The sequence below is a fragment of the Sitophilus oryzae genome, unplaced genomic scaffold (genome assembly GCF_002938485.1).
Source record: "Sitophilus oryzae breed Bouriz unplaced genomic scaffold, Soryzae_2.0 scaffold_177_pilon_pilon, whole genome shotgun sequence".
NCBI classification, from domain to species: domain Eukaryota; kingdom Metazoa; phylum Arthropoda; class Insecta; order Coleoptera; family Curculionidae; genus Sitophilus; species Sitophilus oryzae.
In genome coordinates, this window is record NW_022146479.1 from 7,919,408 (window position 1) to 7,947,275 (window position 27,868).

At 30.8% G+C, this 27,868-nt stretch overlaps 1 protein-coding gene across 2 annotated transcripts in view; it reads left to right on the plus strand.

Annotated features, from left to right (window-relative positions):
* The window catches only part of LOC115882458 (probable G-protein coupled receptor CG31760), a 216,307-nt gene that overhangs the window by 133,518 nt on the left and 54,921 nt on the right, over nt 1-27,868 (plus strand). For both annotated transcript variants that reach the window (XM_030900525.1, XM_030900526.1), the window contains exon 4: nt 8,772-8,918. In XM_030900525.1, the coding sequence (XP_030756385.1) occupies nt 8,772-8,918 (147 nt within the window). The remainder of the gene's footprint in view (nt 1-8,771; nt 8,919-27,868) is intronic.

The window sequence follows — 27,868 nt, forward strand, 5'->3', positions numbered from 1 at the left end:
TTATGTGTATTGGCACTAATACAAAATTCCAAGTTTTAAATTGTATAGAAGCTACAGATGCCGACTTTGAACCTTGAGAACCCCTATTTGAGGTCACTTTTTAATTGACACCCTGTTAAAAGTGTATACCCCTATTCATAAATATATATAAAAAATAGTAAAATAGAATGCAACATAAATAATTATATGTAAAAATTTTGATTAACTATATGATGAACATACTAATCCTGCAGCCTGATCCTGTACTAATATTAATATGAAGCTATATGTTCTATTTTCTTCTTTATCAAATACTGTTGCTATAAAATTTAGAAGAGAATTCATTTACCCTCAGTGGAAAGTAAGAAATTATGTGTTGTTGCCCAGTTAACTTGCATATTTAATTTAATTAAATCCTTAGCTATCCTTAATTTGAAACATTTACAAAACGTGTCTAAAATTTATTCATTATTTTAGCACAATAATGAATTGTTAAAACTGTTTTACATTTTTAAATAATTATACATACTTATCAGTTATTACAGCCTTTACTGTACAAAAAAATAATAATCATTGAACATTGTTAACAAAAACGTGCAAAATTTTTGAATGATTTTAAATGGCAAATTAAATACACTTTATATAAATTATATTTATCAAATACCATTAATTTTGCTGTGAGTTTATTAAAATTGATTTTAATTTGTTTCCAAATCTACTGTCGCCGGACATTATTAATAGTCATTTAGTTTCTTATTTTCATTCCAAACAAACTCGTTGATTTAAGACTGTCGACAAGAGCGAAATTTAATTGGGACCATTTATAAATTGTAATTAAAAAGTGCAAGTCTAACTAGTGAAAACTCTTGAAAACTTCAAATAAAAATGCGATTTTGAAATAAGTTTCTATAAAAAGAGGCAGATGTGTTAAAAACAGCAAACGCTCAAGGGCATCAGTTTTGCAACTTAGGTTAAAAGCGGATTTCTTAAAGTTGCAAGAGTTTTTTGTGATAATTTTCAATTTATTTTAAGCTTGGACTTTTATTTTACTTATTACTTTAACTTAATTACACTCACCGGCACGAAAAAAAATGTTCTAGAGGACCGATGATTTTTAGTACCTTTTTCTAAATTAATGAAAGTTCTTATCTTTCAATATTATAACACTTGTTGGAACACTAAATGTTGATATTTTGGTGACAGTTTGGAACACCCTGTGGAATATGTTAATCACCACGAATATTTTTTTTAGAATTTAGAATGAGTGGGAGGGGGGTTAATCACTGCGACCTTACAGATCTATTGTGTCCCCCTTTCTTGAGTTATAACTCATCATACAGTCCCAGGGCTTTGACAAAAGCCAGTATCTGGGACGGTTTTAGAGAGGGTAGTTCTACATCTCCAATATTAGTCGTACCAAAGTTCATGGCACGAATGGTTGTCGTCTCGGCGCACTCACTGATTAGATGTTCTGGTGTTTCCCCATTTTCCCCACAGAATCTGCATTCGCCGTTTCTTCTTAGTTTCAATCTACTGAGGTGTTCATTGAGGAGATAGTGTCCTGTTAAAAACCCCATGACAATCCAAAGATTGTTCTTACTTAAATCCAGGAAGATATTTGATGTTTCTTGGTCGTAAGCCCTCAGGAATTTTTTCGAGTGTCTTAGACTGTAGCAAGATTTCCATTCCAGGTTGCGGATGGAGTCTTCCAAGTTCTTGAGTTCCGCTTTTAGTTGGTTACCACTTGGGTGGAATATGTTAACAAAGCAAAGGAATTTGAAAAACATTTTATCATCTAGGAACATCTTTTCTCGATAGTTTATTTTATAGTTCATCTCAATAGCTTTATTTCTTTTTGAAATATTGGCTTTTGCAGAAAACTAACATTTTTTCATAATTTTTACATTAAAAACATTGCTTTTGGTCCTAGTTAAGTCCTTGCTATCTTAACATATTCCACAGGGTGTTTCATACTTTCCCCAAAATATCAACATTTTGTTTTCCTTCGTATAATTGACAGATGGAAACTTTCATTTTTAATTTAGAAAGCGATACTAAAAAGTCAAATAATTTAGCTACATATTGCTTAAAAAATCATCAAAATCGACCCACTACGGTGAAATATATTAAACTTTAAAATATAGTTTATTTTATAGTTCATCTCAATAGCTTTATTTCTTTTTGAAATATTGGCTTTTGCAGAAAACTAACATTTTTTCGTAATTTTTACATTAAAAACATTGCTTTTGGTCCCAGTTAAGTGCTTGCTATCTTAACATATTCCACAGGGTGTTTCATACTTTCCCCAAAATATCAACATTTTGTTTTCCTTCATATAATTGACAGATGGAAACTTTCATTTTTAATTTAAAAAGCGATACTAAAAAGTCAAATAATTTAGCTACATATTGCTTAAAAAATCATCAAAATCGACCCACTACGGTGAAATATATTAAACTTTAAAATACATCAAAATTTTAAGTTGTCCGTTTTTCGTGCCGGTGAGTGTTTTTGTTAAAAATTTGAACTTACAATTAAACAAGTTCATTGATATTTTTTTAGATTACTTTCTAAAACTGAGTTAGATACAATTCTCAATCTTGGTTAAGCTTGCATGACAGTTACTTTAGATTTAAAACGCTCGTTTTAGTAAGATTATTCTCAGAAGATTGATAAAATGAGATTTACTATCGGGTATGAGGAAAATTCTTTATTTTTCATCCGTACTTTGCATAAAATATTGAACTCACCTATTTAATTCGACAAAAGATTTATTTCTAAGACCGAATTTTTACCTCTTTCTCTCTCTATGTAAATACTTTTGCCAGTCTTTCGTTAGTTTGGCACTCTATCCCAATTACCTAATAAATCTTATCTTTAAATGATTCCTTTTACAATACTTATCCTGAAATACAGTAAAAATTTATTCAACTTAATTATTACTCAAAAAAATAACAAAAAAGAAATAGTCAGATTATCTGTTAATGTAAACAAAACTTTGTATGATCTAGAAAATAATAGGATAGCTTAATATATTTTGATCAAAGTCGTCTATATTGTCAAATACGTTTTAACTAAACCAAAAATAAAACTTTTCCATATATATTGCAGTTTTGGAATAAAATATTTGTCTTCAAATAACAATACGAACGAAATTTTATTAAGCTTCAAGGGAAATATATCATAGACAATACTTTTGCAGACATGCCAATATATCATTGTTTTAAAATAACATTTTCGTCGGGCATATATTTACGTCAACGATTCGAAAGAAAAATATCTGATTTGAGGTTTTAAAATGACGATTATACAGGGTAGTCCCATTGTCAATGCACCAGCTTTGAGAATATCGCTTTTCATTAGCTAACACAATGGACGCAATTTGTCGTCAATTCCATACTTTAAGAAGGTTTTTTCTTTAAATGGAAGTAACGTCTAATGCATTTTCGTCATTTTATGACTACGATATAAAAAGCGCAATAAAATTTCGCTAACATCTGGCAGTCAAGCAAGCCCTATAAATTTAACCATTAAAAGTTCAAATATTAATTAAATAGGAAGTATAACAAAACCACGTGCCGTAAATTAGAGCTCAAAAATAAATGAAGAAATTAGATTATTTTTTACTTGTCTAATTTTACATTCGTATTATGAAATGAATACGGGTAATCGGTAATTTAAAAGATGGAATTACCGGTATTTACCGTTTTTTATCAGAACTAGCAGAAAAAAATATAAAAGCCACCTTTTATCAAATTAAAGCAGCATTTTTAAATATTTCCACTAATTCCTTGTTGCTGAAAATATTGCATTTCTGTTTTCTAGCTTTGGGCAATAAACATAGATGTTTACAGCCTTGTTGTTAAGCTTGGTTGGCTTCTGTTTTTTTTCTCACTGAATGTAACAGATTTGCCTTAATCGACAACAGAGTTTCTGCCAGTGTTGAAGAAACCGGAATATTAGCGCAATTCAACTTTGACCTTTCTGGAGACTCAGTTAGAATTAACGAATTCGTCAATATCAATAGCGTTCGCGTCCGCTTTTTTTATTTTGAACTTTAAGATGCTAGTTATAGTTTTTCCGAAGTCAATTGGAAATAGGATGGAACACTTAATTTAGGCACTGTCTTTGTTAAGAGTACCAGTATTTCCAATTGTTTCCAGTTTCCACCAGTATTCCACTTTTGAAATAAATAACGTTAAAAGTTGATGTCCGATCTTAATCGGGGTGGGACGGACAGACAGACGGATTTCTTTTAATAATTACCGAAATTACCGGTAGTAGTAATATATTCTATTAATTTTAACTGTATTTTTTAGACATTGTGAATGGGTAAGGTCGTAAATTCTTAAGTAAAAAGTATAATTGAAGCAACTTATTTATACACTAATTTTGAGGTTCTGAATGAAGCTTTAGACATATTTAAAGTAATCATATGTAAAATATTTTCATCTATATATAAACGATGAAATGCAGAGGTAGAATTGTCGTTACCAACTCGGAAATAGTGCATTACTGGTATTAATTCTAAGTTGATACCCGCGCGCTTAGAGCCTTAGTTGTATGTCATTATCCAATTATTCAATTACCTGCATTCTCTCGCATCGTACGATAATTCTCTCCAGCAAAGTACCCATCTTAATTTCGCTTTTTGATTTGACTCACCGTATTTTAGTTAATTAAAATTTATTTCAGTTAGGATCACACTTCCTAAGCACAATCCATATAGATTCTTAAAAATCATTTGCGTTAAACAATTTAAGAAACTTTCTTTTATAAAAGAAAAGCCGTTAAATTTAACATTCATTATTTTATTATTTTAATAAATTATTATTTCATGTTACTTCGTTTGGAAATAAAACTTAAAAAAGAAATGAGCTGCCGTTGTAAAAAATACAAATTTAAAACTCTAAATGAGCGTTAAAATGAAGATAAAAGTTAAACTTTAACTCAAAAACTTTTAAATCTCTTTGTAAAAAAAAGGAGGTACATAAAGTATAATTCCCTCTATAATATTTTAAAACTTTGCGAAATAATAAAGAAAATAAAATTGAATTTCCTTTGCAAGAGTTAGATTTCCACCATCACCATTAGGCAAAGATTTTACTAAGATTAAGATCAAGTAGCGCAATAACTGATCAACTAAATTTCAGTATTCTACAATTAAAAATTCAAACCAAACTTGTATTATGTACTAAATTACTTGGCTGAATTACTAACTATGTTTAGATCAACATATATGGCTTGGTTTACAGGTGTCCAGCAATTTAGTTAAGTAGTGGCATATATATAATTATCAAACGGATTCATAGACTACTTTTTGTCTGGTTTAGAATACAAGTTTTTTCACAATTATTTGTAAGATTTTTAAAAACTTTCATTTCATTATTATTTCAGATTGCGGTTTATAATTATTATACATTCTATACATTCTTCGTTTCTAGTTTTAGATACTAAACTAATAGTTACATATGAACATTTTGCTGTTAACCAACTGATTAGTATTAACAAAATGTTTTTCTATTAAATTACTTTACCATACTAAATTACTAAACACATGTAAACCGGGCATTATGTAGAACAATCGGGTTCTCTAAAAGGTCCTAAACTAATTCTACTCACTTAAAACAGTGTCCCAAATTTATTTTAATAGTTACATATTAAATTATAAAAGCAAGTATGTTTTTGAGTTTAAAATTCACATATATGAGCAACGCATCAGCAAAAAAGAAACATTTTGTTCAGCAAGCTATTCTGTTTTTATGAAAAAACATTTCCTTTAACGGAAGAAAAATATAAATGCGCTTTTATGTTTCAGCACGACAGTTTAAAAAGCTTTTAGATGTTAAAAAAATAGTACTGCATATAAACATATGTTTAACTAAACGTTTTAACTATCTAGTTCATGAATAATGTTCCGGAAAATTAGTATTATTCATGACTAGCTATTAACAAGAAAATCTTAGTTAAATTTTTAATGAATGAAAAGCCAAAGAACAAACATATTTTAAATAGATTCAAAGCGACTTTTCCGAAAGTCTTTCCATTATTAAAGTTGACGAAGTTCGAAAGTTGAGCAATATTTAAGCAGCGTTAGACTAGATTCTGTATTATTGAGGTGAAAGGTGTTGCAGTTTCATTTAATGGAGTGAGAAATGTACGTTTCTCTTATCTGAGCTAGACATCATTATCTGACTTGAGACGTGGCATTTTATTTTGGTTGGAAAATTGATACGTAGTGTAATCCTCGTTCGAAATGTACAAGTATATTTATTTTCGTGATATTTAACAAAACGTTCATAGTAATCACCACGAAAATTTACTTTATTTGCATAATAAAGTCTAGTGATTCCTATTGTATTTTAACTGCTTATTTACGATTTATTATTAGAGGCAATTTATTAATCAGCAATAGAAATTTATTTTAATAACATTTTACTCTCGATTTTTATTATTTTCGTGTTTAGGATCAAGTAATATAAATATGATACATTTCTTAGCTACAACTATTGAAATACAAAAGTTGTTCCCATTAATATAATATTGAAATCGTGGCTTTGTCAAATATTTTAGTTTTTTGCTAGTGCAGTTATTGAAACTATAAAACACCCAGGTACGAGGTTTGTGTGATGTAACGCAGTTTCGTGTAGTAAAAATTAAGTGAAAAAGAACTCGAACTGGGCGCCGCATTGTGTTCTGGCAATATCCAATGTTAATAAAATTGTTGAAAACATGTTAACGCGTAAAGGAGGGCGTTATTACGTGGTTGTTGGGTGCAATAACATTCAATAACTCAACTTTCCCGAATATTTGAATCTCTCGAATCAACATTTTATGGCTTCACAGCTTCTCAAACTAATTTGATCAAAAGCAAAAATGGATTCAAGCAATTCGACGAGACAATTAAGTGAGTAAACAAAATTTTTAAAAAAATTCAAAAAAAAGCCCATTTTATAATCAAAAAAATTAAATAGACATATACAGTCTGACAAACGGAACTAAAACAGCAAGAGGAATTCGGGCAAAAAAAGTCGACGTTGTCACTCGTTGTTTAATAATAGAAAAGCAAAGTTGCTCAATATTACCTATAAATTGAATAGATTTTAGTTCATTTCACAAAATTGCGATCCCCTTACCGTTGCTCCGTTGTTTCAGATCCGTTTGTCAGACTGTACAATAAGAGGATAAAATATAATTTGCAATATTAATGGTATACTCTTTTAATTTTTAACCAATTAGTAGTTGAACTCGTCTAAAAAGTTTTTTTAGCTTCAATAATAAATTATAATACAAGTTATACCTTCTGAAGGTGTCAAAATATTTACTTTTTTATTTTTAACACTTTTAGAATAATTATATAAACTTTTTTTCGTATACTCGCTTTTTAAACTCGTGTATTTGTATATACTGACTGTTTATGATGTTCTTCGATGGTGGCAGCACCGGCGGAGAATGAACCAAACCTAGTGATGTTGGTAGCGAATATTTCCATTCGAATTTTGCAGGAAATTTCAGAAATTTCCGAAATATTCGGTCCCAAAATCGCGAATATTCGCCAAAAACCGAATTTTTCAAGATATTTCTTTTCAAAATTCAAGACATTGAGCAAAAATTTAACGAAAGTGTATCAAGTATGCCTATTCTTAAATCAGAGGAAAGAGAATGCTTCTCAGCATTACGAAATAGAAAACGTATGGCCCTTAAACCAATGCATTTTACCGCGAATCTCTTGGACCCCTCTGTTTCCTGGGAGAGCAACTTAACAATGGCTAACACATAGCCGCTATGGAATTTATCAACAATATCACCAACAAGCATCCTCAGTTTGTCAATAATAAAGAAGCCATTTTTACAGATGTAACAAATTATTGCGCCAAATCGGGTTTATGGGCTCTCGACTACGTTTGGATATCAGTTAAAAATGTAGACTGTCTAAGTTGGTGGCAAGCAATGTGTAAAAATACTCAGTTGAAATATTTAGTTGTTGCTCTGCTGTCTTTACCAACGTCATCTGCAGCCACTGAGAGAAGTTTACTTACAGTTTTATCCATACTAAAAAAAGGAATCGATTAACTGCACAAAGAGCCGGCAAAATAATGTTCGTAGCTCATAACAATAAATTATTACTACAAAAACAAAAAGTGGATATGGAGCACGATATTCAACAACCTTTCTTCTGAATCAAAACCAGATGATACATCAAATATATCTGATTTGGATATAGAGACTGACGAAGACAGTACTACTACTACTATAATACCCTATGAAGATGGGACCAGCTCGGCGCCTGAAAGTATTCCGGAATAGAATAATTCAGTTATTTGTGTTTTACGTTTTTTAAATTTATATTTCGTGCTTTTTTATTTTTTTTTAAGTTCATAGTCATAGTTCATGGTTTATGTACAAAGTACAAACGTTTCCAAATGATTTTTGTTATGTGTTATGTTTATGACTTTTATGAGTTATGTATTGTTTATTAAAAATATAACAACTAATATTTTGTTTATTTTTTTTCACTTACATGTTGGTATCAAATGTCTATCTAATTTATTCCTTTATTGTATCATCAAAAAATATGTAAAATTGTAAAATTTACTAAAATTTCATAAATTTCCGAAAGTTTCCGAAAGTTTCTGCAACAATCAAAAATTTCTGAAATATTAACATCACTAACAAAACATATATGCAATATAATTTTATTCACAGTTCTGTGATTCGAGGATAAAATAATTTCATTTTTCTCTATATTACTCGTAAGATATAACGATAATAATTTCTCATGTTCTTTTCAGTGCATACCTATTGCCGGTTTAGGATTTCGCCGTGGAAGTTATACATGCAACTGTGAAACAGGGTTTTACTTCCCCAACACTACCAACACTGAACAACTCTTCTACAATGGCACGGAAATTGAGGAAGAGTACGAGAAAAAAATATTGGTAAGTACAGCTTAACATTAAAAAGGACAAAAAATTTATTATATATTAATAAATACATCTACAACTTTTAATATCTAGCAGTACCCTGCTAACAAATTTAGTTAATATGAGTTTTTACTAGTAACGACTGTATAACATAGAAATTGCAACACCCAGTATATACTTAGCTATATTTCTAATATTTTAATTACTTACTATAAAGTAAGTAGTATACAATAACATTTTTATCCTAGTCTTTATGCGTTATGGTTTGAGGTGCTATAACAGATGGAAGCTGGTCACATCTAGTTTTTTTTTCCAAAAACATGAACTCTTAATACTAAATTAATAACAACCTGTCGCATTGGCCTACCTTCAACAAATGCAAGATTCCTACCACAGGAAGATATCGATCCATTCTGATTAGCATCATGCCACGAAAAACTACAGAATGTCAAAACTTACGTGGAGGTGCAAATTACTATCGAATTGTTAAGAATTCCTTTCAGTTTGTATGAAAATGTCTATTCTATAATTCTATACCACACAGTATATACTCGTATATCATTTGAGGTATCCCTTATAATGAAAAAAAATATATACTTGCTGATTAAACTACCTTATGTTTAAGCATAAAAAATATTAAAAGCGAATCTTTCGACTTTTAACCAAATTACTTTTTGCATAAAAAAAAGATAATTTAATTTGTCAATCCTTGTTTTCGTTATTATACTTCTCGAAAAGAGTAAACAAACTCTTTGATTTCGCTTTTCTCTGCCATCTTAACATTTTACTTTGTCATGTACTTAATTAAATTAATATCTTAAATACCATTAAAAGTTTCACTTTGTAATTTGATTACAAAATAAAATTTTTCCTGCTCTTTAAAATGCCCCTGCCTTTAACAGGTTGTAATATAGATTATGTTGTAAATATTTTAATAAACTTACCAGCACATTATTAATTGGTTGTTTTTAAAAGATCCATAAAATGTCATAACATCAAATGTCATAAAATATTTTCTTGTCCAAAAATCAAAACTTATGAACTTACATAATATAGAGAAACTAGCTGACGCGGAAAACGTTGTTTTGCCATATAATATTGTTTTTTTTTATGAGCTTGACCAATTTTGATGAAATTTTAGATGTCTGTATATTCAGTAGGTCTGAGAATAGATTGTTATCTATTTTTTATACCCTTAAGTGATAAATGTGGTCCACCCCAATTTTTTTTATTTCTTGGAGAATTTTTTTTATTTTTATAGATGTGGCATTAAAAAATACATTCAACCGTAAACTTGTACTCTTCTACAACAGTTTTAATTTAACAACAAATTGTTAGAACACCTTAAATTCGAAACGTACTCACGTTGATTGGGTATATACCGGGTATAATGGTATTTACCCAAATATCAATATACCGGGTACTTGCGCATCACTGACCTTAGCCACAGCAGCCACAACAACGCGTGGCCAGGTCTGCTAGTATACATATAAAATTTCATCAAAATCAGTCAAGCCGTCCCGGAGGAGTTAAGTAACTAAAACTGTGACACGAGAATTTTATATATTAGATTAAAAATTTTTATACATAAAAAAAAAGAAACCGACAGATTGGTTATTGTTAGTTATAAAATACACTGTATATAGATTGTGGTTCAAGGTAACGCAGTGTTTTTCTATTTGATTTGTCGTTGTTTCCTTTTGAAAAATCCGTTAGCAATGTGACGACAAAATCTCTTACTCTGCATATGTGAATTCTAGGCGAACACAAAGTCTTTATGTTTTTGCTTCGAATATGTGGAATATTTCTTTTTAAGTCTTACAATATGTGCAATACTCCTTTACGGGCTTGCCTTGCCATACAAAAATTCGCAATAGCACGAAAAATATCCGGTACGCTTCTTAATATTTAAACTAAGTTTTATTCACTTTTATAAAAAAATCAAGTAAGGGATAAACCGGTTCAGGAATAAATACCTAAGGGAATTCTGTCTAACTTTATTTATAGTTACTTTTTCTTGGGCCCCTTCATCTTTTAGTTGACAATATTTCTCCTGATATATTGCGAGCCATATCGGAGACTTGCTTTTCAAGAGTTCATATTTTTTCTCTCACTCACTTAACTTTCGATTTATTTTTGAGTTACTTTTCCTTACTGGCAACCTTGTTTTGAAAATAATTGTTTTTTTTTGTATTATTATAGAGGAACTGAGGCTAATTCGGAATACTATTGGTAATTTAAAACCTAGTTAAAGATGGTATAATCTACTAGTTCAGCTTGTATATAGCGAAGAACAAATTGTGTAGTTATTTTAATTTATTATACAGCGCAAACATATGTAAAAAATTAATTGTGACATAACAAAAACTTTTATAGTAGAAACTAAATCGAGAATCATTGCTCTGATTTTTTTTAAATTAACTCTCAGTGGATCTTCAGGTACAATGTATAATGTTTGGCAGATATTTAACTATATTGGACAGAAATGGTTATGTTTAACGTATCTTTCATTCGTAACAATAAGAAATAATTGAATTGAATGTTAATAAACTGGCTACAACATTGATGCACAACTACAAACAAAATAACACAATGGCCAAAATCATTCGATCGAAGGATATTAATAATTAATAAACTATAGCTTCTTTATATTTGGACGGCCATTTCACATCTCGAAAAGTAAATTTAAAACTAAAACGCCAAACTTTTATGTTCTTAAGTGAATTTTCCTCTACGTGCTTTCTTTCTCTGGCCTCTTATTACCACAAAGCTACTTTAACAAATTTATTAGATAATAAACCCATAATTCTTTCAATTTAGAGGTTTGAGCTTGAATCTCAGGCTTATTTTTCAAGCTGTTTATTGATTTTCTTTTTAGAAAATATCCAGTGTAACAATTAAGTGGAATTATTAAACAAAAAATTATTAATTTAAAGAACAACACTATATGTATTATTAAGTTCTTTTTGTCGGGTTGTCCATGAAACACTTTCGTGTATAGTCGCGTGATAAGGTCTCTAAATTATTAGTTCTGTTAAAATTTTGCATACAGCCAAATTTCTTTGGTTTAATAGAGTACAACAATAGTTCATTTTATATCAAATTGCCATTAATAACTGTTATCTGATTGGCAAGATCCATTTTGTATTTTTTTGTTTTACCATAGATTTCTGTTCATAGTAGAGTTAGGATTTTAAGAAAAAAATATTTATGTGCGTAAAAGTTAATTAAAAACAAGTTCTAAAATACACTTGGGGAGATTCTTCACGTAAAATTCTTTATTTTTTATATCAACATGGTTCGATTCTGCTTTGTTTCGTAGCTACAGGGGGTTAAAATGTTTTTTTTTCAATTTATTATAATTTTCTTCCAAGTGCTTTAGCTCAAACGCACTGACCACCAGGTCGCAGCGACCATTAATATATCAAATGATAACAGTAAATCAAACCAGTAATACAATCAAATTAAATGCTGGTCGCTGCGACCTGTTCGTCAGTGCATTTAAGCACTTAGTAATTCGAAAAAAAAATTAAGAATAAAAGTTACCTTAAGTGCGAAGTTGGCCATAGAATGCTTAGAAAAGCTGAATAAATTAGGCAACGATAATCCCCTACTCTGGGTAACAACTTATCAAGGTATATGATGCTTAGTTAAATAAATACTCATTGATTCATCAAACGAACAAAAAAATTACAATCATACAAAATTATGTTCATTTTAGACTTATTTTAAGGGCTACAAAAACGTTCAGAGTGATCAAACTATAGATTAGATGAACTGTATGGGCCTGAATTTAGCCATTTCAGCCATTGCGCGGAATTAACTGAAAAACAATTTATGCCAAGCGTATAGTAGATGCTAATAAATTATTAAGAGTATCTGATAGATAGGACTCACAAATTGCGAGACATAAATATAATGAAATGGCCCTAGTTTATTTATCGTTTATGTATTGTTTATCGTGTATGTATAATTTTTCAGGGAGTTAATAAAAATATATTTTTAATATTTCCATCAAAATCTAGACAATTTAACTTTTTTGACCGCACTGTTTTTACATTATAGCTTTAGTCGAATCCTTGAACTTGACAGTAAACCACAGCAAAAAAAATCATTATTGCCTTTTTTCGTCCAAAAGCAATTGAGGATTTGTTTAAATTGTTATTTCCTACCCTTGCCAATACGCTCTGGGGTTTGCGGCACAGAATTACTTTACCCTTGTGAAGGCATCAAAATTTGACATTTTACATTGCGGGGACAAAGATATCTAATTCGCCCTTTTATTTTTTCGTACAGAAAATCAGAAAAACTGTTTCTATAAAATAACAGTTTATTAAAAAAGAAAATAGAGTTACCCAATTTTTTAATTTTCCTTTAAAACTTTTTTTTGTTAAAAGTAATTTATTATACTGACAAATTAAATTTGAATGAAGAATTGTTTTTCTATTCGGTTTACAAGCTTCAAGATTGTATTAGATTATAGAAGTATTTAACGGAACTTTATCAAAGCTTCTCTGAAAATAAACGTTTGAATCCAACATAAAGTAAAACGGTCTGAATAGGAAACCGAGCAGTCTGTCTTTAAAAACTATTTTAAGTTTTTTTTTGCTGAAAATATATATAGTCCTTTTAAGGTCTTATCAAGAAAGACGGCAGTTAATGAGAAAGTTTAGTTGACAAATTAAATTCAGATAATCTAAACAAAATAAGGGCTTATAAAATAAAATGCCTCTGGCTCTCCATACTATTCTATTATTCCAATAAAAAATATTTACTCTTTAGTAATTATAGTTTCAATAGCACTCGAAATAGTAGATGAGTACATAATACTATATACGCAGGTCAGGATCTCGACTACCAGAAATCTACAGAGGAATTAAATTAGCATAAAGTACAATATCATCATATTCAAATCTAGAATACCAGTTTATCTACAATAAAAACATTCGATCAATGTGTACTACCATGGCCTATGCACGCAAAACTACACAACGCTCAATGGAACGAAATATGCTGGAAATAACAAAGAAAGACTGTAAAAGAAGAAAGTGGACACGACAAAGTTCCAGGTAATAGATTTTATTCACAAAATGGGGAAAATGCTTTAAGTTGCAATGGTCAGGACACCTGGCAAGAAGGACACAGGTAGGCCACAAAAATTACAGCATGGCTCATACGAGAAATTAGGAGACCATGCCTAGGAGACCAAGCCTAAGATATAGCAGGGATAATTTGAACCCGCGTAGCCTAAAATAGGCAACATTAGGCCCAATTACATATGCAATTGGGTCTAATATGTAAGGAAGACTACACCATAATTGGAAATGATTGAATAAACTGCAGATTATGATTATTACAAATTAAATTTAAAAAAATAAGTACAATAAGGAAGTCTTATAACAAAGCGATGTGTCCATTAAAATTGCCCAATAAAAGTATGGCAACAATCCTGGATATTTTCGAGAAATAATCAAGTCGAGGGAAAAACTAAACACGTGCCGTTTAGAACTGCTATTTACAGTTTTCTGCCTCTTTATCGATAAACTTTTTGCGATAAGGGAAAACGTGTGGTGTTTATTCTCGTGTTATAACTCGATTAAACTAAGACACTGAGTGCGACGGCTTTTATGGACGGATAAGTTTGCATTTAATATAAAGCGATTAGAGAAATTATGCTTTTATTTCGCAGATATAAAGCAATGCCACTTAGAGTTTGAAACAATTTTCACTTTTATTTTCAGCTGATATTTTTGAACTGAAACTTTTTTACGCGCGCTGGGAGTAAAAATTTAAGGCCGCGACACACAAGCTAGCGAGATACAGCCTACGGCTTGGAAATACGTAGTAACGCGATGTGTATTTGTGGGAAGTCCACGTGTTTATCAAAAATATTGATATTTTAATACATATTTTTTTGCTAATGAGATGTTTTTTTTGCTAAGGAGACACTGTCTTGTTAAAAACCCCATGACAATACAAGGATTGTTCTTACTTACAACCAAATTTCTGATAAATTTCTCTCTTTCGAGCGTCTTAGACCGTTGGAGGATTCCTATTCCAGGTTACAGATGGACTCTTCCAGATTCTTGCTTTAACTTGATTTGTACTTGGAAAGCAAAACTGTTCTGGTCCAGTTAGTGGTGTGTTCGCTCCGTTTCTAGCTAAATCGTTATCTATTTCATTATCTTCTATTCCTTGGTGGGCTAACACCCAGAGTAGGAGGACTATTTTTTTTGCCTAATTTGTTCAGGCTTCTCTAGGCATTCTTGATCCAACTTCGAATTGATGGTTACTTAGTTGGTCACTTTTAATGCCGCTTGACTCTCGGATAGGTATTTAAATTACAATAAGATTTTTTTAGGAAATAAAATATTATAAAAAAATAATATATTGTTCAGTGTTATCATATAGGGCGTAGGCACAGATCAGATTTATTTTTGCAAATAACCTAATGAAGAAGCAAGTTACTGGATGCCAATATTACCGAAAACGCCCTTAAAGGACGTGTCTCGGCTCGTCTTTCTGCTTCGAAGAATCAATCACGAAATATAATTATCTGATTTGCTCCGTTACCCTAATAAAAAAGCGTTTCTCCGGTATTTAAGAAAAATCGACGTCAATTAGTATCAAACAGCAGTAAACAGACCGAAAGGGCATTAATGTTGTCGTCATAAAATATCTTTATATATAAAATACATTAGAAAAATTGGTCATTATTAGTCTTTCTGTGCCATCAGTGTATTCTCTCTGCTCTTTACAGTGTTGTTCTTAATTCTAATATCAAATTATATAAATGTAGCAACTTTCAAGACTTTTGCTGACAGCTTGATGGTAAGCTTTATTCTAATATGGTTTTTAGTAGTAAATATGGTATCATTTAAAATGTGACAAACACTTAAAATTGTTCTATTTCTTATGTATATTCTAGTTCATCGTACTTATAATTTGTTAAGTTTCTTCAAGAAACAATATGATTCCATTGAACTTACTAAAAATATGTTTTGTTTTTTATAGAAATTCATTCATTCAAAATTTAAAAAAATGCTGTGTTTCGTAACTACCGGAAGTTACAATTATTGTGTTTTCGATTTATAATAATTTTCTTCCAAGTGCTTATAGTAATTCGAATGAAATTTTGAGAGTAAAAGTTATTATAATATAAGTTCATATTTTGTCAAAATAGCAAGAAACAGCTTTTAATCGGCATTAAACGGCCTGCCTAATTTTTGCTAACTTGAGAAAAAAGTCAGTGGCACACATGTTTTATTTACAAAATATTCTACTGATAACCTATATGGAGCTCCCTGGTGAATCTCAGCATTTTTTTAGGATTAAAATAGGATGCACTTATAGTAACTTTTACCCTCAAAATTTCATTCGAATTGCTAAGAGCACTTGAAGAAAATTATACTAAATCGAAAAAAATGAAGACTGTAACCCCCTGGCGCTATGAAACAAAACAGCATCGGACCTATCTATGTTGATATAACAATTAAATCTTATTTTTACGTGAGGAATTTCCCCACGAGAGATGACATATGTTTTTAGAAATACCCAGCATTGGAATTTATAAAATATCACAACTGATTAATAAATGCTGAGTTTTCCTTAGTAGTTAATATTATGTATTTTTTTAGTATATATAAGTAGTTATTTTTCTGATTCCTTTCAAGAAAATTAAAGCCATTAGTCAATACAATTAATTTATTATAATTACTACATTAATATATTAAATTAAAAACTATCTAACTTTATTGTTATTCAAGTTTACTAATCCTAAGTAAATTCACTCAAAGCAAAACCACTCACTAAATACCGTTCTAAAGGGTACATTGTTGGGTTTATGAGACTTTTAGAGTTTCCGTCAGTGACATTTCAAGAATGACAATGCAGTTTGCAGGGTTGAATATATCCGGAAATAAACAGAAACTCTTATTAGTGTCATTAACTATAATTATCTACCGGGTGGTGCATAGGCGTTGGAAACAAAATATCCCAATAGTTCAAACATTGGCTCCTCTGTTGATCTTACAACAAAGTCGTAAATAAGTTTTTTAAAGGTCTGCGTATGCTGAATACGCACAACAAATTTGAACAATTTTGCACAAGGCGTTTTTAGCTAATTTAAGAAAAACTGCATCTATTTTTATATTAAAACTGAACAAAGTAACAGAAAAACCAGACCAATATCATCGTACCTTAAGTTATCAAAAATACTTTAAGTTACTTAAATCAAGGAAAATTTTTGATTTTTCTCAGTCGCGTAAATTCTATGTATAGGATACACAAACTTTTTTATTGAACTTTAAATATTTAATAAAAAATTGATTATTTTTTGAAATTTAATGAACCAAAATAAATTGTTTGCATCGCATCCTTACATAAACTAAAATTTGATGAATAGTTTTTGCTTACAAACTATCCAAGCTCCAAGAGACTCGAACAAATTAAAAAACTCAAGTTCACTTCGGTGTCTTATTATGAAAGCCGCCCGTAAAGTCAAAAGAAATTAATGAAGCCGTCAGCAAATATCAAAATTACAGCGAGTTGTATACTGACACTCATGTCCAATGCAATAACCCAATTAGCTAACTTTTAACTCCGGCTATATTTTCAACTTCTTCTATCGAACTTTCCCGAGCGCAAACTGAAACGAACTCGATAAAAGAAATGGGAATGTTGACTGGAGGCTCTTTTTTCTAACGGCTTCGAAAACACTATCCATATTTTCATAGAAAGCGTCACAGTAAAAAGGTGTCTGCAAAAGCCATAAATTAAATAGATCTTTTTTCGCATTTTGATTTTCTATTCAAACGAGAAAAAAAAGAGCACAAGGAAGAACTTAAAAATAAATGGAAAATATATGGAAATCAACAGGATTATGAGTGCACGGCATTTTACAAAAGAAAATTAGGCATAGAAAGAAAAATTAACATAATTAATTAACGTTATTTTCTTAACCAACGATTTTCTCTTACTAGTTTAAATATTTAGAAACTCACATTTTGAATACCCAAAAATGATAAAAAGAGCCTAGTATTTTTAGTGTATAAAATTGGCGTGGTTTCTTAAAGTCTGGCAAAATAATGAAATTTTAGTTATACAGCATCAGTCATAAAAATAACGAGAGAATTTAAATTTTCAAGCTATTTTTCACAGTGTTTGTGAACAACTCCGTTCATAAGTGGTAAAAAGGAGGACCAGTCTTTTACGTTGCCTTGAATATTCCAAATTTAATAAATGGATTCTTGTAACCACAGAATTTTCGTTTAGCATAGTTGACAATCACGAGAGGACTGAAGAGAATTATGATGATAAAGATCTAAATAATTTACTTCACGTGGATGAAAATAAGAATATTAACATAAGAAGTATTGTAGAAACTGTAAAAGAACATCAATAGCACACACTAAGAAACATAAATTTCATTCATTTTAGTAACAAAATCATCAAGAAAGGCCAGTGAATGAAGAAGTAGTACGCTGTGTTTTTTATTATACTTAATAATTTGGTACCACACACTTCGGTATTTCGAGTCAATTTGTCGTTATGAATCGCATGTTGCAGTTTCAAATTTCAGAGGGTGCCATTTAAAAATCAAAAGGTGTAGAAGTGACCGAAAATAATTCAATACGCTAATCAATCTCTAATTTAAGTCATATACTAATATACCAAATCTCGATTTTTTATCTAAAAAAATAAAAAAGTTATAAGTGTGAGCCATTTTTGAAACGCACCCGATATATTCAGCTTGTTTGGATAGTTCAAAATTTGCATGGGATTTCCTATGTTTCCAACGGCGATGCACCACCTGGTTGGTATAACTGTTTTGCTCCCCCTACTACTCTTGCAAACATTAGATAAAAAGAGAATATTTCCGACTTTTAAGAGTGTAGATGTTATTTATTGATTGCTCTGAAGCAACATCTTTTACGGTATACCGTCTTTTCTCAGATTATCTTTCCATATTTTATTAAATAATGCAAATTTATATCTTCCACGTTCGCTTCATATTTAAAGCTTTCAATCAAGTTATTTTTTCACGTCGGTTCGATAACGAGCCCGCTGAAACACAACGAAAATAAAACCTTTAAAACAGTTGTCGGCGATTTCTGCTTGGTGGCGCTGGTATTGCAAACTTGCAAGGCCAAATTGAAATAAATCAGTGTGTCAGTGTCAACACAGATGGTGAAAAAATAGCTCGATATTTAATTTCAGAAAAGTTCAGCTGATCGTAACTAGGGATGGGTGATAATGGATTTTACCTATCGATAAGTTATTGAAATGCATCTATCGATATATTTTAGTTATCGATATCGTCGATAATTATCGATATTGTGATGAAGACCAAAGTCTGAATCGACATAAAATTTCCTATATATTCTGAAATTTTCATAATTTTATGACCTTTGAAATGAGTGAAAAATAGCCAAAAGTCATGAAAATTGGCGATTTTCGTTAAAACTGCTGCTATGTACTAATTTAAAAGGGTAGTATATGAAAATATTATATCGCTACCTCAATTCTACACGTAGATATATCGAAAATTGGTTGTTTTTAGTTAACTCTTACCAACCTTTGTTATTTTGGATTATATTTGTATTGAAACAACTAGGTAACTTAAAAATGACGTCATCCACTTTATATTTGAAGTGTGAAACGTAGATATTTCCCAAATAAATTTCCATGATATTACAACAACTAGACAGCTCAAGTTGTCAAAACTATGATGAGATATCTAGTTAAAGGTTTGAGGTAGCGATATAACAGTAATAGATGTAGGAAAAGGTCACTATATTCTGAACCCATCATATACTGAAAAAAATATCTATACCTACCCCTGTAGCGGATGCAGCTTTTTAAAAAAGTCCTATGGGTATATCGCCACTTGTACTGTAAAAAAATCTTCAAAATAAAATAGTTATTTTTTGTAAATCCAACAGAGACCAACGTGTCAGCAGTGATTTACTGATAACCAAAATTTGCCTAGCGTTTTTGTTCGCTAGGCAATGCTCAACGTTTCTGGAAGTATATCTCTTCCCATTCTCGGCAGCAAAAAAAACACAAAGAACAAAAAAAACTATTTAAAATATCTAAATACAACTATTCAAAAACACTAGTTTTTTTTTTTACAGATACATCTATAAAAACCGTTGACGTTCTGTTAAAATTACATTTTTTTAAATTAAACTTTAAAATTTTTAGAGTAATTGATATTCTAATCAAAAAAAATAAATATATATAAACCTACCTTTTATATACTCTTATATAACTTTACATGCTAGAGCTAAAATATTTTTATTTGGTATTATCCTAGAATTCGTCTATTATTATTCAGAGTGTGTGTTCCATAGTTTATTTCCTAGACGCTTCGTCACAAAGCCTTATTAAAATGTAATTCACCAATTTTATGGAAAAATACTCTGAATTCAGTAGGAGTCAAAATTCAGTATTAAATACGAAAGAGGAATCAAAAATTAATAAGAAGTGGCAGTAAAAACGGGGATATTTCCAAACAAGCAGTACCATTATACAAGGTAAACATCTTTTTTAGAAAGAAAAGTACACTAATGAGGCTATTGAGAATGTCAGTGGATAAAAAGGTTTCAAAATTAGAAAAAAATGTACAACGGTGCTCATTTGAAATATTTGAAGAAGTATTATTTACATAAGACATTTAAAAAAATGTTCAGACATGTATATTTATTCAAAATTAGTAAGAATACTAAATAATTTGTAAACAAAATATTCCTTATTCTTAAATAATTAAGTTATTATTTTCTAAAATAATTCGATATAATAGAAATAAATTCTCAATGTAACAATCAGCGTGAAAAAATATTACTTGGTTACATTGCCTCTAGTAATAAAAGCAGGATTGTCTAGAACTTCATCGATTACATTTTGCTCATTGTTAGCATTCTCTTTCCTAGCATAATTACCACAACTATTATGTACAACAGTTTCAGGAATTACGTAAATGTTACCCTTAGAAACGTTAAGATTTTATGTATATTGAGACATTCATATTTTATATAACTAAACATACATGTTATAATTTACATCAGCCAAACAGACTGTATACTGTGTGACTATAGAACTAACTTTAAATTTTCCATTAACAGATCAATTTCGCTGCTAATGACTCAAACTACTAATGCAATTACAGATTTTTTATATAGGATGATCAAAACTGGTTTGTACTGGCCAACCGATGTCATTAAACGTAGGTCGAACGAAGAATTAGGTTGCTTTTGATTGCTAGTACCAGAAATCAACAGAAGTATTAAGTTAGCATGGAGTACATATGGAAGAAACTCAATCATATTCAAATCTAGAATGCCATTTTATCTAAAAAGGAAACCATTCGACCAGTTTGTACTACCAGTCATGACCTATGTATGCGAAACCTGGACACTTAAAACGGCCATTACAAGGAAAGTATAGGTCGCACAATGTTCTATGGAACGAAATATGCTGAGAATAACAAGACAGACCGTAAAAAATAGAGTGGATACGACTAAAGACCCAGGTAATAGATGTCATCCATAGAAGAAAATCCCCCAAGTGGCAATGGGCAAGAAGGATGGACAACAGATGGACCGCAAAAATTACAGCATGGTACCCGTACAGGGAATTAAGAGACCTAGGAGAAGACCAGACCTGAGATGGGACCATGATATTAGGAAATTAGCAGGGATAACTTGGGCCCGCCATAGCCAATAATAGACGACAATGGACCCAATTCCAAAGATTTTATCTAAATATGTGAGGGATGGTGATAAGCTGATATAAATTGTTTAATTTTTATTAAAATACTAGCGTGTACCAGCGACTTCGTTCGCGTCGAATTAATCATTTATAATGGTGATGATAAAGCAAAGCAAGAATTTCCATTAACATACAAACTGGATAAAATTTTCTCACATTTATGTCAGCATGAGAAAAAACAATATGGCGATATTATTATATAACTTGGTAATATTTGAGGAGTAGTTTCATCTCGTTGAAATTTGACTTTTTGCCAAAAATAAGCTTTTTACCTCAAGCAGTTTAAGCAGAATCGCGGTTAAGAAATTACCCAACTTTTTGGAACACCCTGTATGATTTTTTCAAAAATATGTAAAAAAACCATATAAATTATGCTTGTCCAAGCGTTTTCGCGAAAGACTAACCGTTTTTTAAATAACAAATATTGTAATATTTTTAGGGGCGTTTTCACCCTCTTGGAATTTGAGATTCGAGAAACTCCTCCTTATCGAACCTCTACACCCCACAGTCAATCCGCTTGCCAAAAATCAGCTTTAAACGTCAAGCAGTTTAAGCAGAATCGTGATTACTCAATGGTCATATTTTATGAAACACCCTGTATGAATTTATAAAAAATCTTAAAATATGCAAAAACAACAAAATAAAATATACGTGTTTAAGAGTTTTTCCGAAGAACTCACCGGTTTTTAAATAAAAAATATTTTAATATTTGAGGGATAGTTTCACCTCGTTAGAATTCGAGTTTCGAAAAATCCCTTCTTATCATACCTCTACACCCTAAAGTCAATCTGTTTTCCAAAAATCAGCTTTTTACGTCAAGCGCTTTAAGCAGGATCGTGGTTAATAACGTGGATCGTGGTAATGACCAGATTTTTCGAAACATCCTGTATACATTTTTAAAAAATCTTAAAATATGTAAAAAAACAAAATAAAATATACGTGTTTAAGCGTTTTTTCGGAAATTGACCGTTTCTTACTTTCTTGACTTAAAAAATATTGTAATATTTGAGGGGTGGTTTCACCCTCTTGGAACTGGAATTTCGAAAAATCCCTTCTTATCGAACCTCTACACCCTAGAATCAACCTGTCTGCCAAAATTGAGCTTCTTACGTTGAGTGGTTTGAGCAGGATCGTGATTAATCAGTATGTCAGTCACTTAAGGATTTTATATATTAGTATAGATATGACTTCCAGATAGGCTATATAAGCTGCATCACCACATTCACCATTCATCACTAAACTAGCATTTAAAATGTACAAGTGAACTGACACTACTTAAATATAAATTAGACAATTAAAAAATTAGAAATTTAAAATAGGACCTTTTAAATAATTTAATTATTTTAATAATGACCCTCTGATAAGATTACAATTATCCAGAAAAGCATTTGCCCCCAATATACAAATTGAATAAATAACAAACCTGGATGGAATAACATTAACTGACGAAATTCCAATTTGTCAAAGCCCCAAGGCCTACTTTGTCTCGTAAAAAAGCCTCGGTTCCTATGAATATTTTTTACAGTGGGAGAAAGTTAATCATCGAGATAAATCGGCCAAATAAGCTGAACGGATGCAAATCCTTCAGTTATTTATCAAGGTCTCGATGAAAAGTATACACACATTTAAAAGGACGTGTAATGTTTTGATAAAGAAACGGATTTTTATCGATATTTATCAAGATGATGTAAAAAGACGAGGAGGAATGTTAAATATTTTATCTCGATCGATAAAAAAGCCCTCTTCAAATGTTTTTTACAGATTTAAAAAATATGTTTTATAATTTTTTTCATTTTATTGATTTTATGGAAAGCACTCCCCTCCATACACTTCACATAGTTTCATAGTTGTCGATTTTCGAAAGAAATCAGTACATGTATATTATTTCGTATATTTTTCATTTTATTGATTTTGTGGAAAGCACTGTTCATTAAAATGTTGTATCCTATGTTATAGGGCTTGTTTCTCTCTACAATTTCCTGTCTCACAATGTACCGTTTGTGTCCGGGAAGGGTTCATACTTTCATAGTTGTCGATTTTCGAAAGAAATCAGTACATGTATATTATTTCGTATATTTTTCATTTTATTGATTTTATGGAAAGCACTGTTCATTAAAATGTTGTATCCTCTGTTATAGGGCTTGTTTCTCTCTACAATTTCCTGTTTCACAATGTACCGTTTGTGTCCGGGAAGGGTTCATAGTTTCATAGTTGTCCATTATCAAAAGAAATCAGTACATGTATATTATTTCGTATATTTTTCATTTTATTGATTTTATGAAAAGCACTGTTCATTAAAATGTTGTATCCTATGTTATAGGGCTTGTTTCTCTCTACAATTTCCTGTTTCACAATGTACCGTTTGTGTCCGGGAAGGGATCATAGTTTCATAGCTGTCGATTTTCAAAAGAAATCAGTACATGTATATTATTTCGTATATTTTTCATTTTATTGATTTTATGAAAAGCACTGTTCATTAAAATGTTGTATCCTATGTTATAGGGCTTGTCTCTCTCTACAATTTCCTGTTTCACAATGTACCGTTTGTGTCCGGGAAGGGTTCATAGTTTCATAGTTGTCCATTTTCAAAAGAAATCAGTACATGTATATTATTTCGTATATTTTTCATTTTATTGATTTTATGAAAAGCACTGTTCATTAAAATGTTGTATTCTATATTATAGGGCTCTCTACAATTTCCTGTCTCACAATGTACCGTTTGTGTCCGGGAAGGGTTCATAGTTTCATAGTAGTAGATTTTCGAAAGAAATCAGTACATGTACAGGGTCCGGCAATAGTGCGTCGGGCATCTGTAGCTCCTAGAATAAAATACTTGGGAATTTTGTTTGAGTACAATCCTAAAGTATCTATTAGGATGTATTTCGAGAAAATATTTTAACCTCTACAGGGTGGCCCAAAAAAGTGTGAGTGGATCGGAATTATTTTTTTATAAATGGAACACCCTGTATATTATTGCATTTTTGACTTCCTTTCTGATCACTTTACATAATTCTCTAAGATATTTTTAAATATGTTGTGATAGTTTCAGAGATAATAACAAATAAATAAAAAAAATATTTTTTCAGCCTTTTTAAAAAAAAATATTTAAAATACAAGAACTGTCCTGAAATCAAAACTATATTAGATATTTATTTTAGATTTCTACTTACTTTGCTATAAATATCGCAATCTTAAATCATACAGGGTGTTCAAAATTCTACGCCAAACTTTCTAAAATATAAAATATTTTTTCTTGGTTTTTTTAAATGGAATACCATGTATATTATTTTTTTAATACATTCCGCTTACTTGTTAATAATACAGATATTTCCTCTGAGGAGTGGGCAGTGGAGTGATATCCTCTGAGGAGTGGGCATCTATACACCCTACGAGAGTATAAACCCTTCCACGGTTGCTAAATCCCAACCGTGGACCCCTCCGTACACCTCACAGTCGAGAAGCTTGTCTCCGGCTGAGGTGCCCGTGAGGTGGAGGCTGGAGGATCTGTCTCCATTTTTTCCATCTCTTTAACTTGGTCTCTCCTTAGACCTGATACCGTTGTTGTCCCTATCTATAATAGAGGATATATCCCTCTTTCTCCATTCCCTCCTTAGATTTGAGGTCAATTACACTGCAAGGGTTAGTCGGTCCACTTCTACAGAGCCCTGCAAGTGAAGAAGAGAATACAATGGGTTGCCCCCTGACGGAATAATGACCATACAGTATTACTATTAATCAGTTATTATCATTCAGTAATAGACTAATTGTTTTGCTAACATATTCAATTTGCACTGCCCTCAATATATACGTATGTAGCTTCTGCCGGTATGCAAATTGGTGGTATTATTAATGTTTATTAGACATGTATCAGTATCCTTATTATCTCTAATTGGAATAATCTGATATAAATTTAATTAATCTTTAAATTTAAACAAGAAAAAAATATATTTTCCAACTAAAAGTTATTTCATATCACATATAGAAATTATTATCAATTTATTACGAACAAATTTGTGTGTAAATCTTGACTTTATTTTGCGGTAAATTAAAAAGGCCGCCAAAAATCAATAATAAATTTGGGTAATTGACTTTCTAGGGAATTTAAAAATACTTCCTAGCTTCCGGTGGCCGAACTTTTGACAGAGAATATTGATGGATTCTGGTGCATTAGAATTTTAATCTACTCACATTTTTTATAACGTTTTTTTTCAATACGCCCACATAACTGCATTCCATATCAGCAGCAGAGTCCGCCTTTTTTTCTATCGGACATTATAAACTAAGAAAGGAATATAATGTAAGGCCCTTTTTATGATTCCCGTTTCTTTTGTTAGAAAACATTTCGGGTTAAAACCCCTCTCAATAAAAAACATTTCTTTTTATCAGAGGCATGTTTCTCTTCAAGGGTCCTTTTCTTTTTGTTATAAAGACTTCTGTCATCATCCACAAATTACTAAACAGATGCTTCAATGCTTCAAGTTTTGTTAAAGTATTAATTTTAGCAGTTGACAAACAGTTATTAAATAAAACATATATTTTTGTATATTTAATTATTTTACATATAAATACATTTACGTGGCTGATACCAATTATTAATTAAAACAAAATGTTTGCTATTTGTTATTGATGATGTAATGTATACATGTTCAATTTAATTTAAAATTTTATCAATTAAATAATTCAAAAGTAATGGAAGGAATTGTTGTTAATAATATATTGATAATATCTTGTTTGGCGGATAAATGTAACAATAAACGATAAACAGTATATCGCTCGTATAATTTAAATTAAAACGTGCCAACTTTCATGCCAGAGAAACCAGTAAGCCACCGATTAAATACGAGCAAGTCGTTAGTAATAATGCTAAATACGAAGATTATAATTTATTGCAAATGTATATTTAATTAAAATAATTGAAACTTATTTATGACCCAAAGAGATTACGTACTTTTTTGTGGTTAAAACTTTTATTAATGTCTTGCTACTTTTTGGTCATAAATGCTGATTTATTTTTGTGTAAAACTGTTATAATTTATATCTTTATTTTTAGAGTGTTTTAGAACAAAACCGATAGAATTATTAAAAGAGATAAATAATCTGGCCTGACGTTCTTCATAATACGTAAGTGTTAGTAGTTTAGTTATAAAGGCAAAGTGTTTTGATGTATTGTGGTGAATTACAGCGCTTTCAGATGGAGCGGACCGTCCGCGACTTCCAGCAAGTACCATGAGTTTGATTTTGTCCGACGGCTATCTTGAAAAAGCACGCGGACGACCAGCGCGAACGCTCCGCGACTTCGAGCAAGTACCATACGTTTATATGAACAATTTCACATGGGTCGCGTATGCTCCGTCCGGATGGTGACATCCGCGAAATCAAACTTATGGTACTAAACTCATGGTTGAAAAAACATCCACGCGGACGGTCCGCTCCATCTGAAAGTGCTGTTAGTGTTTTATTTTACTGTTGTAATACAAAAGATTCCTAAACCCAACTTTAATACCTTTGCCGGATATAAAACATGATAATTGTAGATTATTTAAAGAAAATGTTTGAGAAGAGGTGTTTTTAATATGATATATACCGTGTAACAAACTCACAATTCCGATTTTGATTTATACAAATCCAAACAGCGTTTGTGGCTCACACGATATTATTTTTTTTCAATTTAACCTTTAAAAAACGATAGCAAAACCACTCCCATCCATTTTTTTATTTACTAGAAGGAATGCAATATTATAGGCTTAGAATTGAGCGGAGGAAGCTGGCAATAGATCTAATAGCGCTCAAAGGAGCTCTGAAGCCTGACGAGATATATTTACTTTATATTAACCCCAAAACCAAAGTAATTACATCAACAGGTAACTTGTAATACTGTTCTATCTAACACGGAAGAACGTTTCTAATACAATTAAAGATCAGAAAGTTTCTCCAGAAATGCGCTCCTCAGCATTCCTGGGAACTATTAACTATTAAAGAAATGTGCGGTGCGGTGCAGATTTTTACGTTATTAACTAATAGACCGAGAGCTGGCTACATAAAAAACCTTATCATCGTTACATGGCTAATTTTTTGTGTGAAGTATCCTTTTGTGTAGCCATTGTGAAATAGTGATGTCTGCCAGCGCGATCCCGGGGCTTAAAGCGGAGGCGGCCAATTGAACGGGTGAAATTTTGGCACTAAAAATATTATAA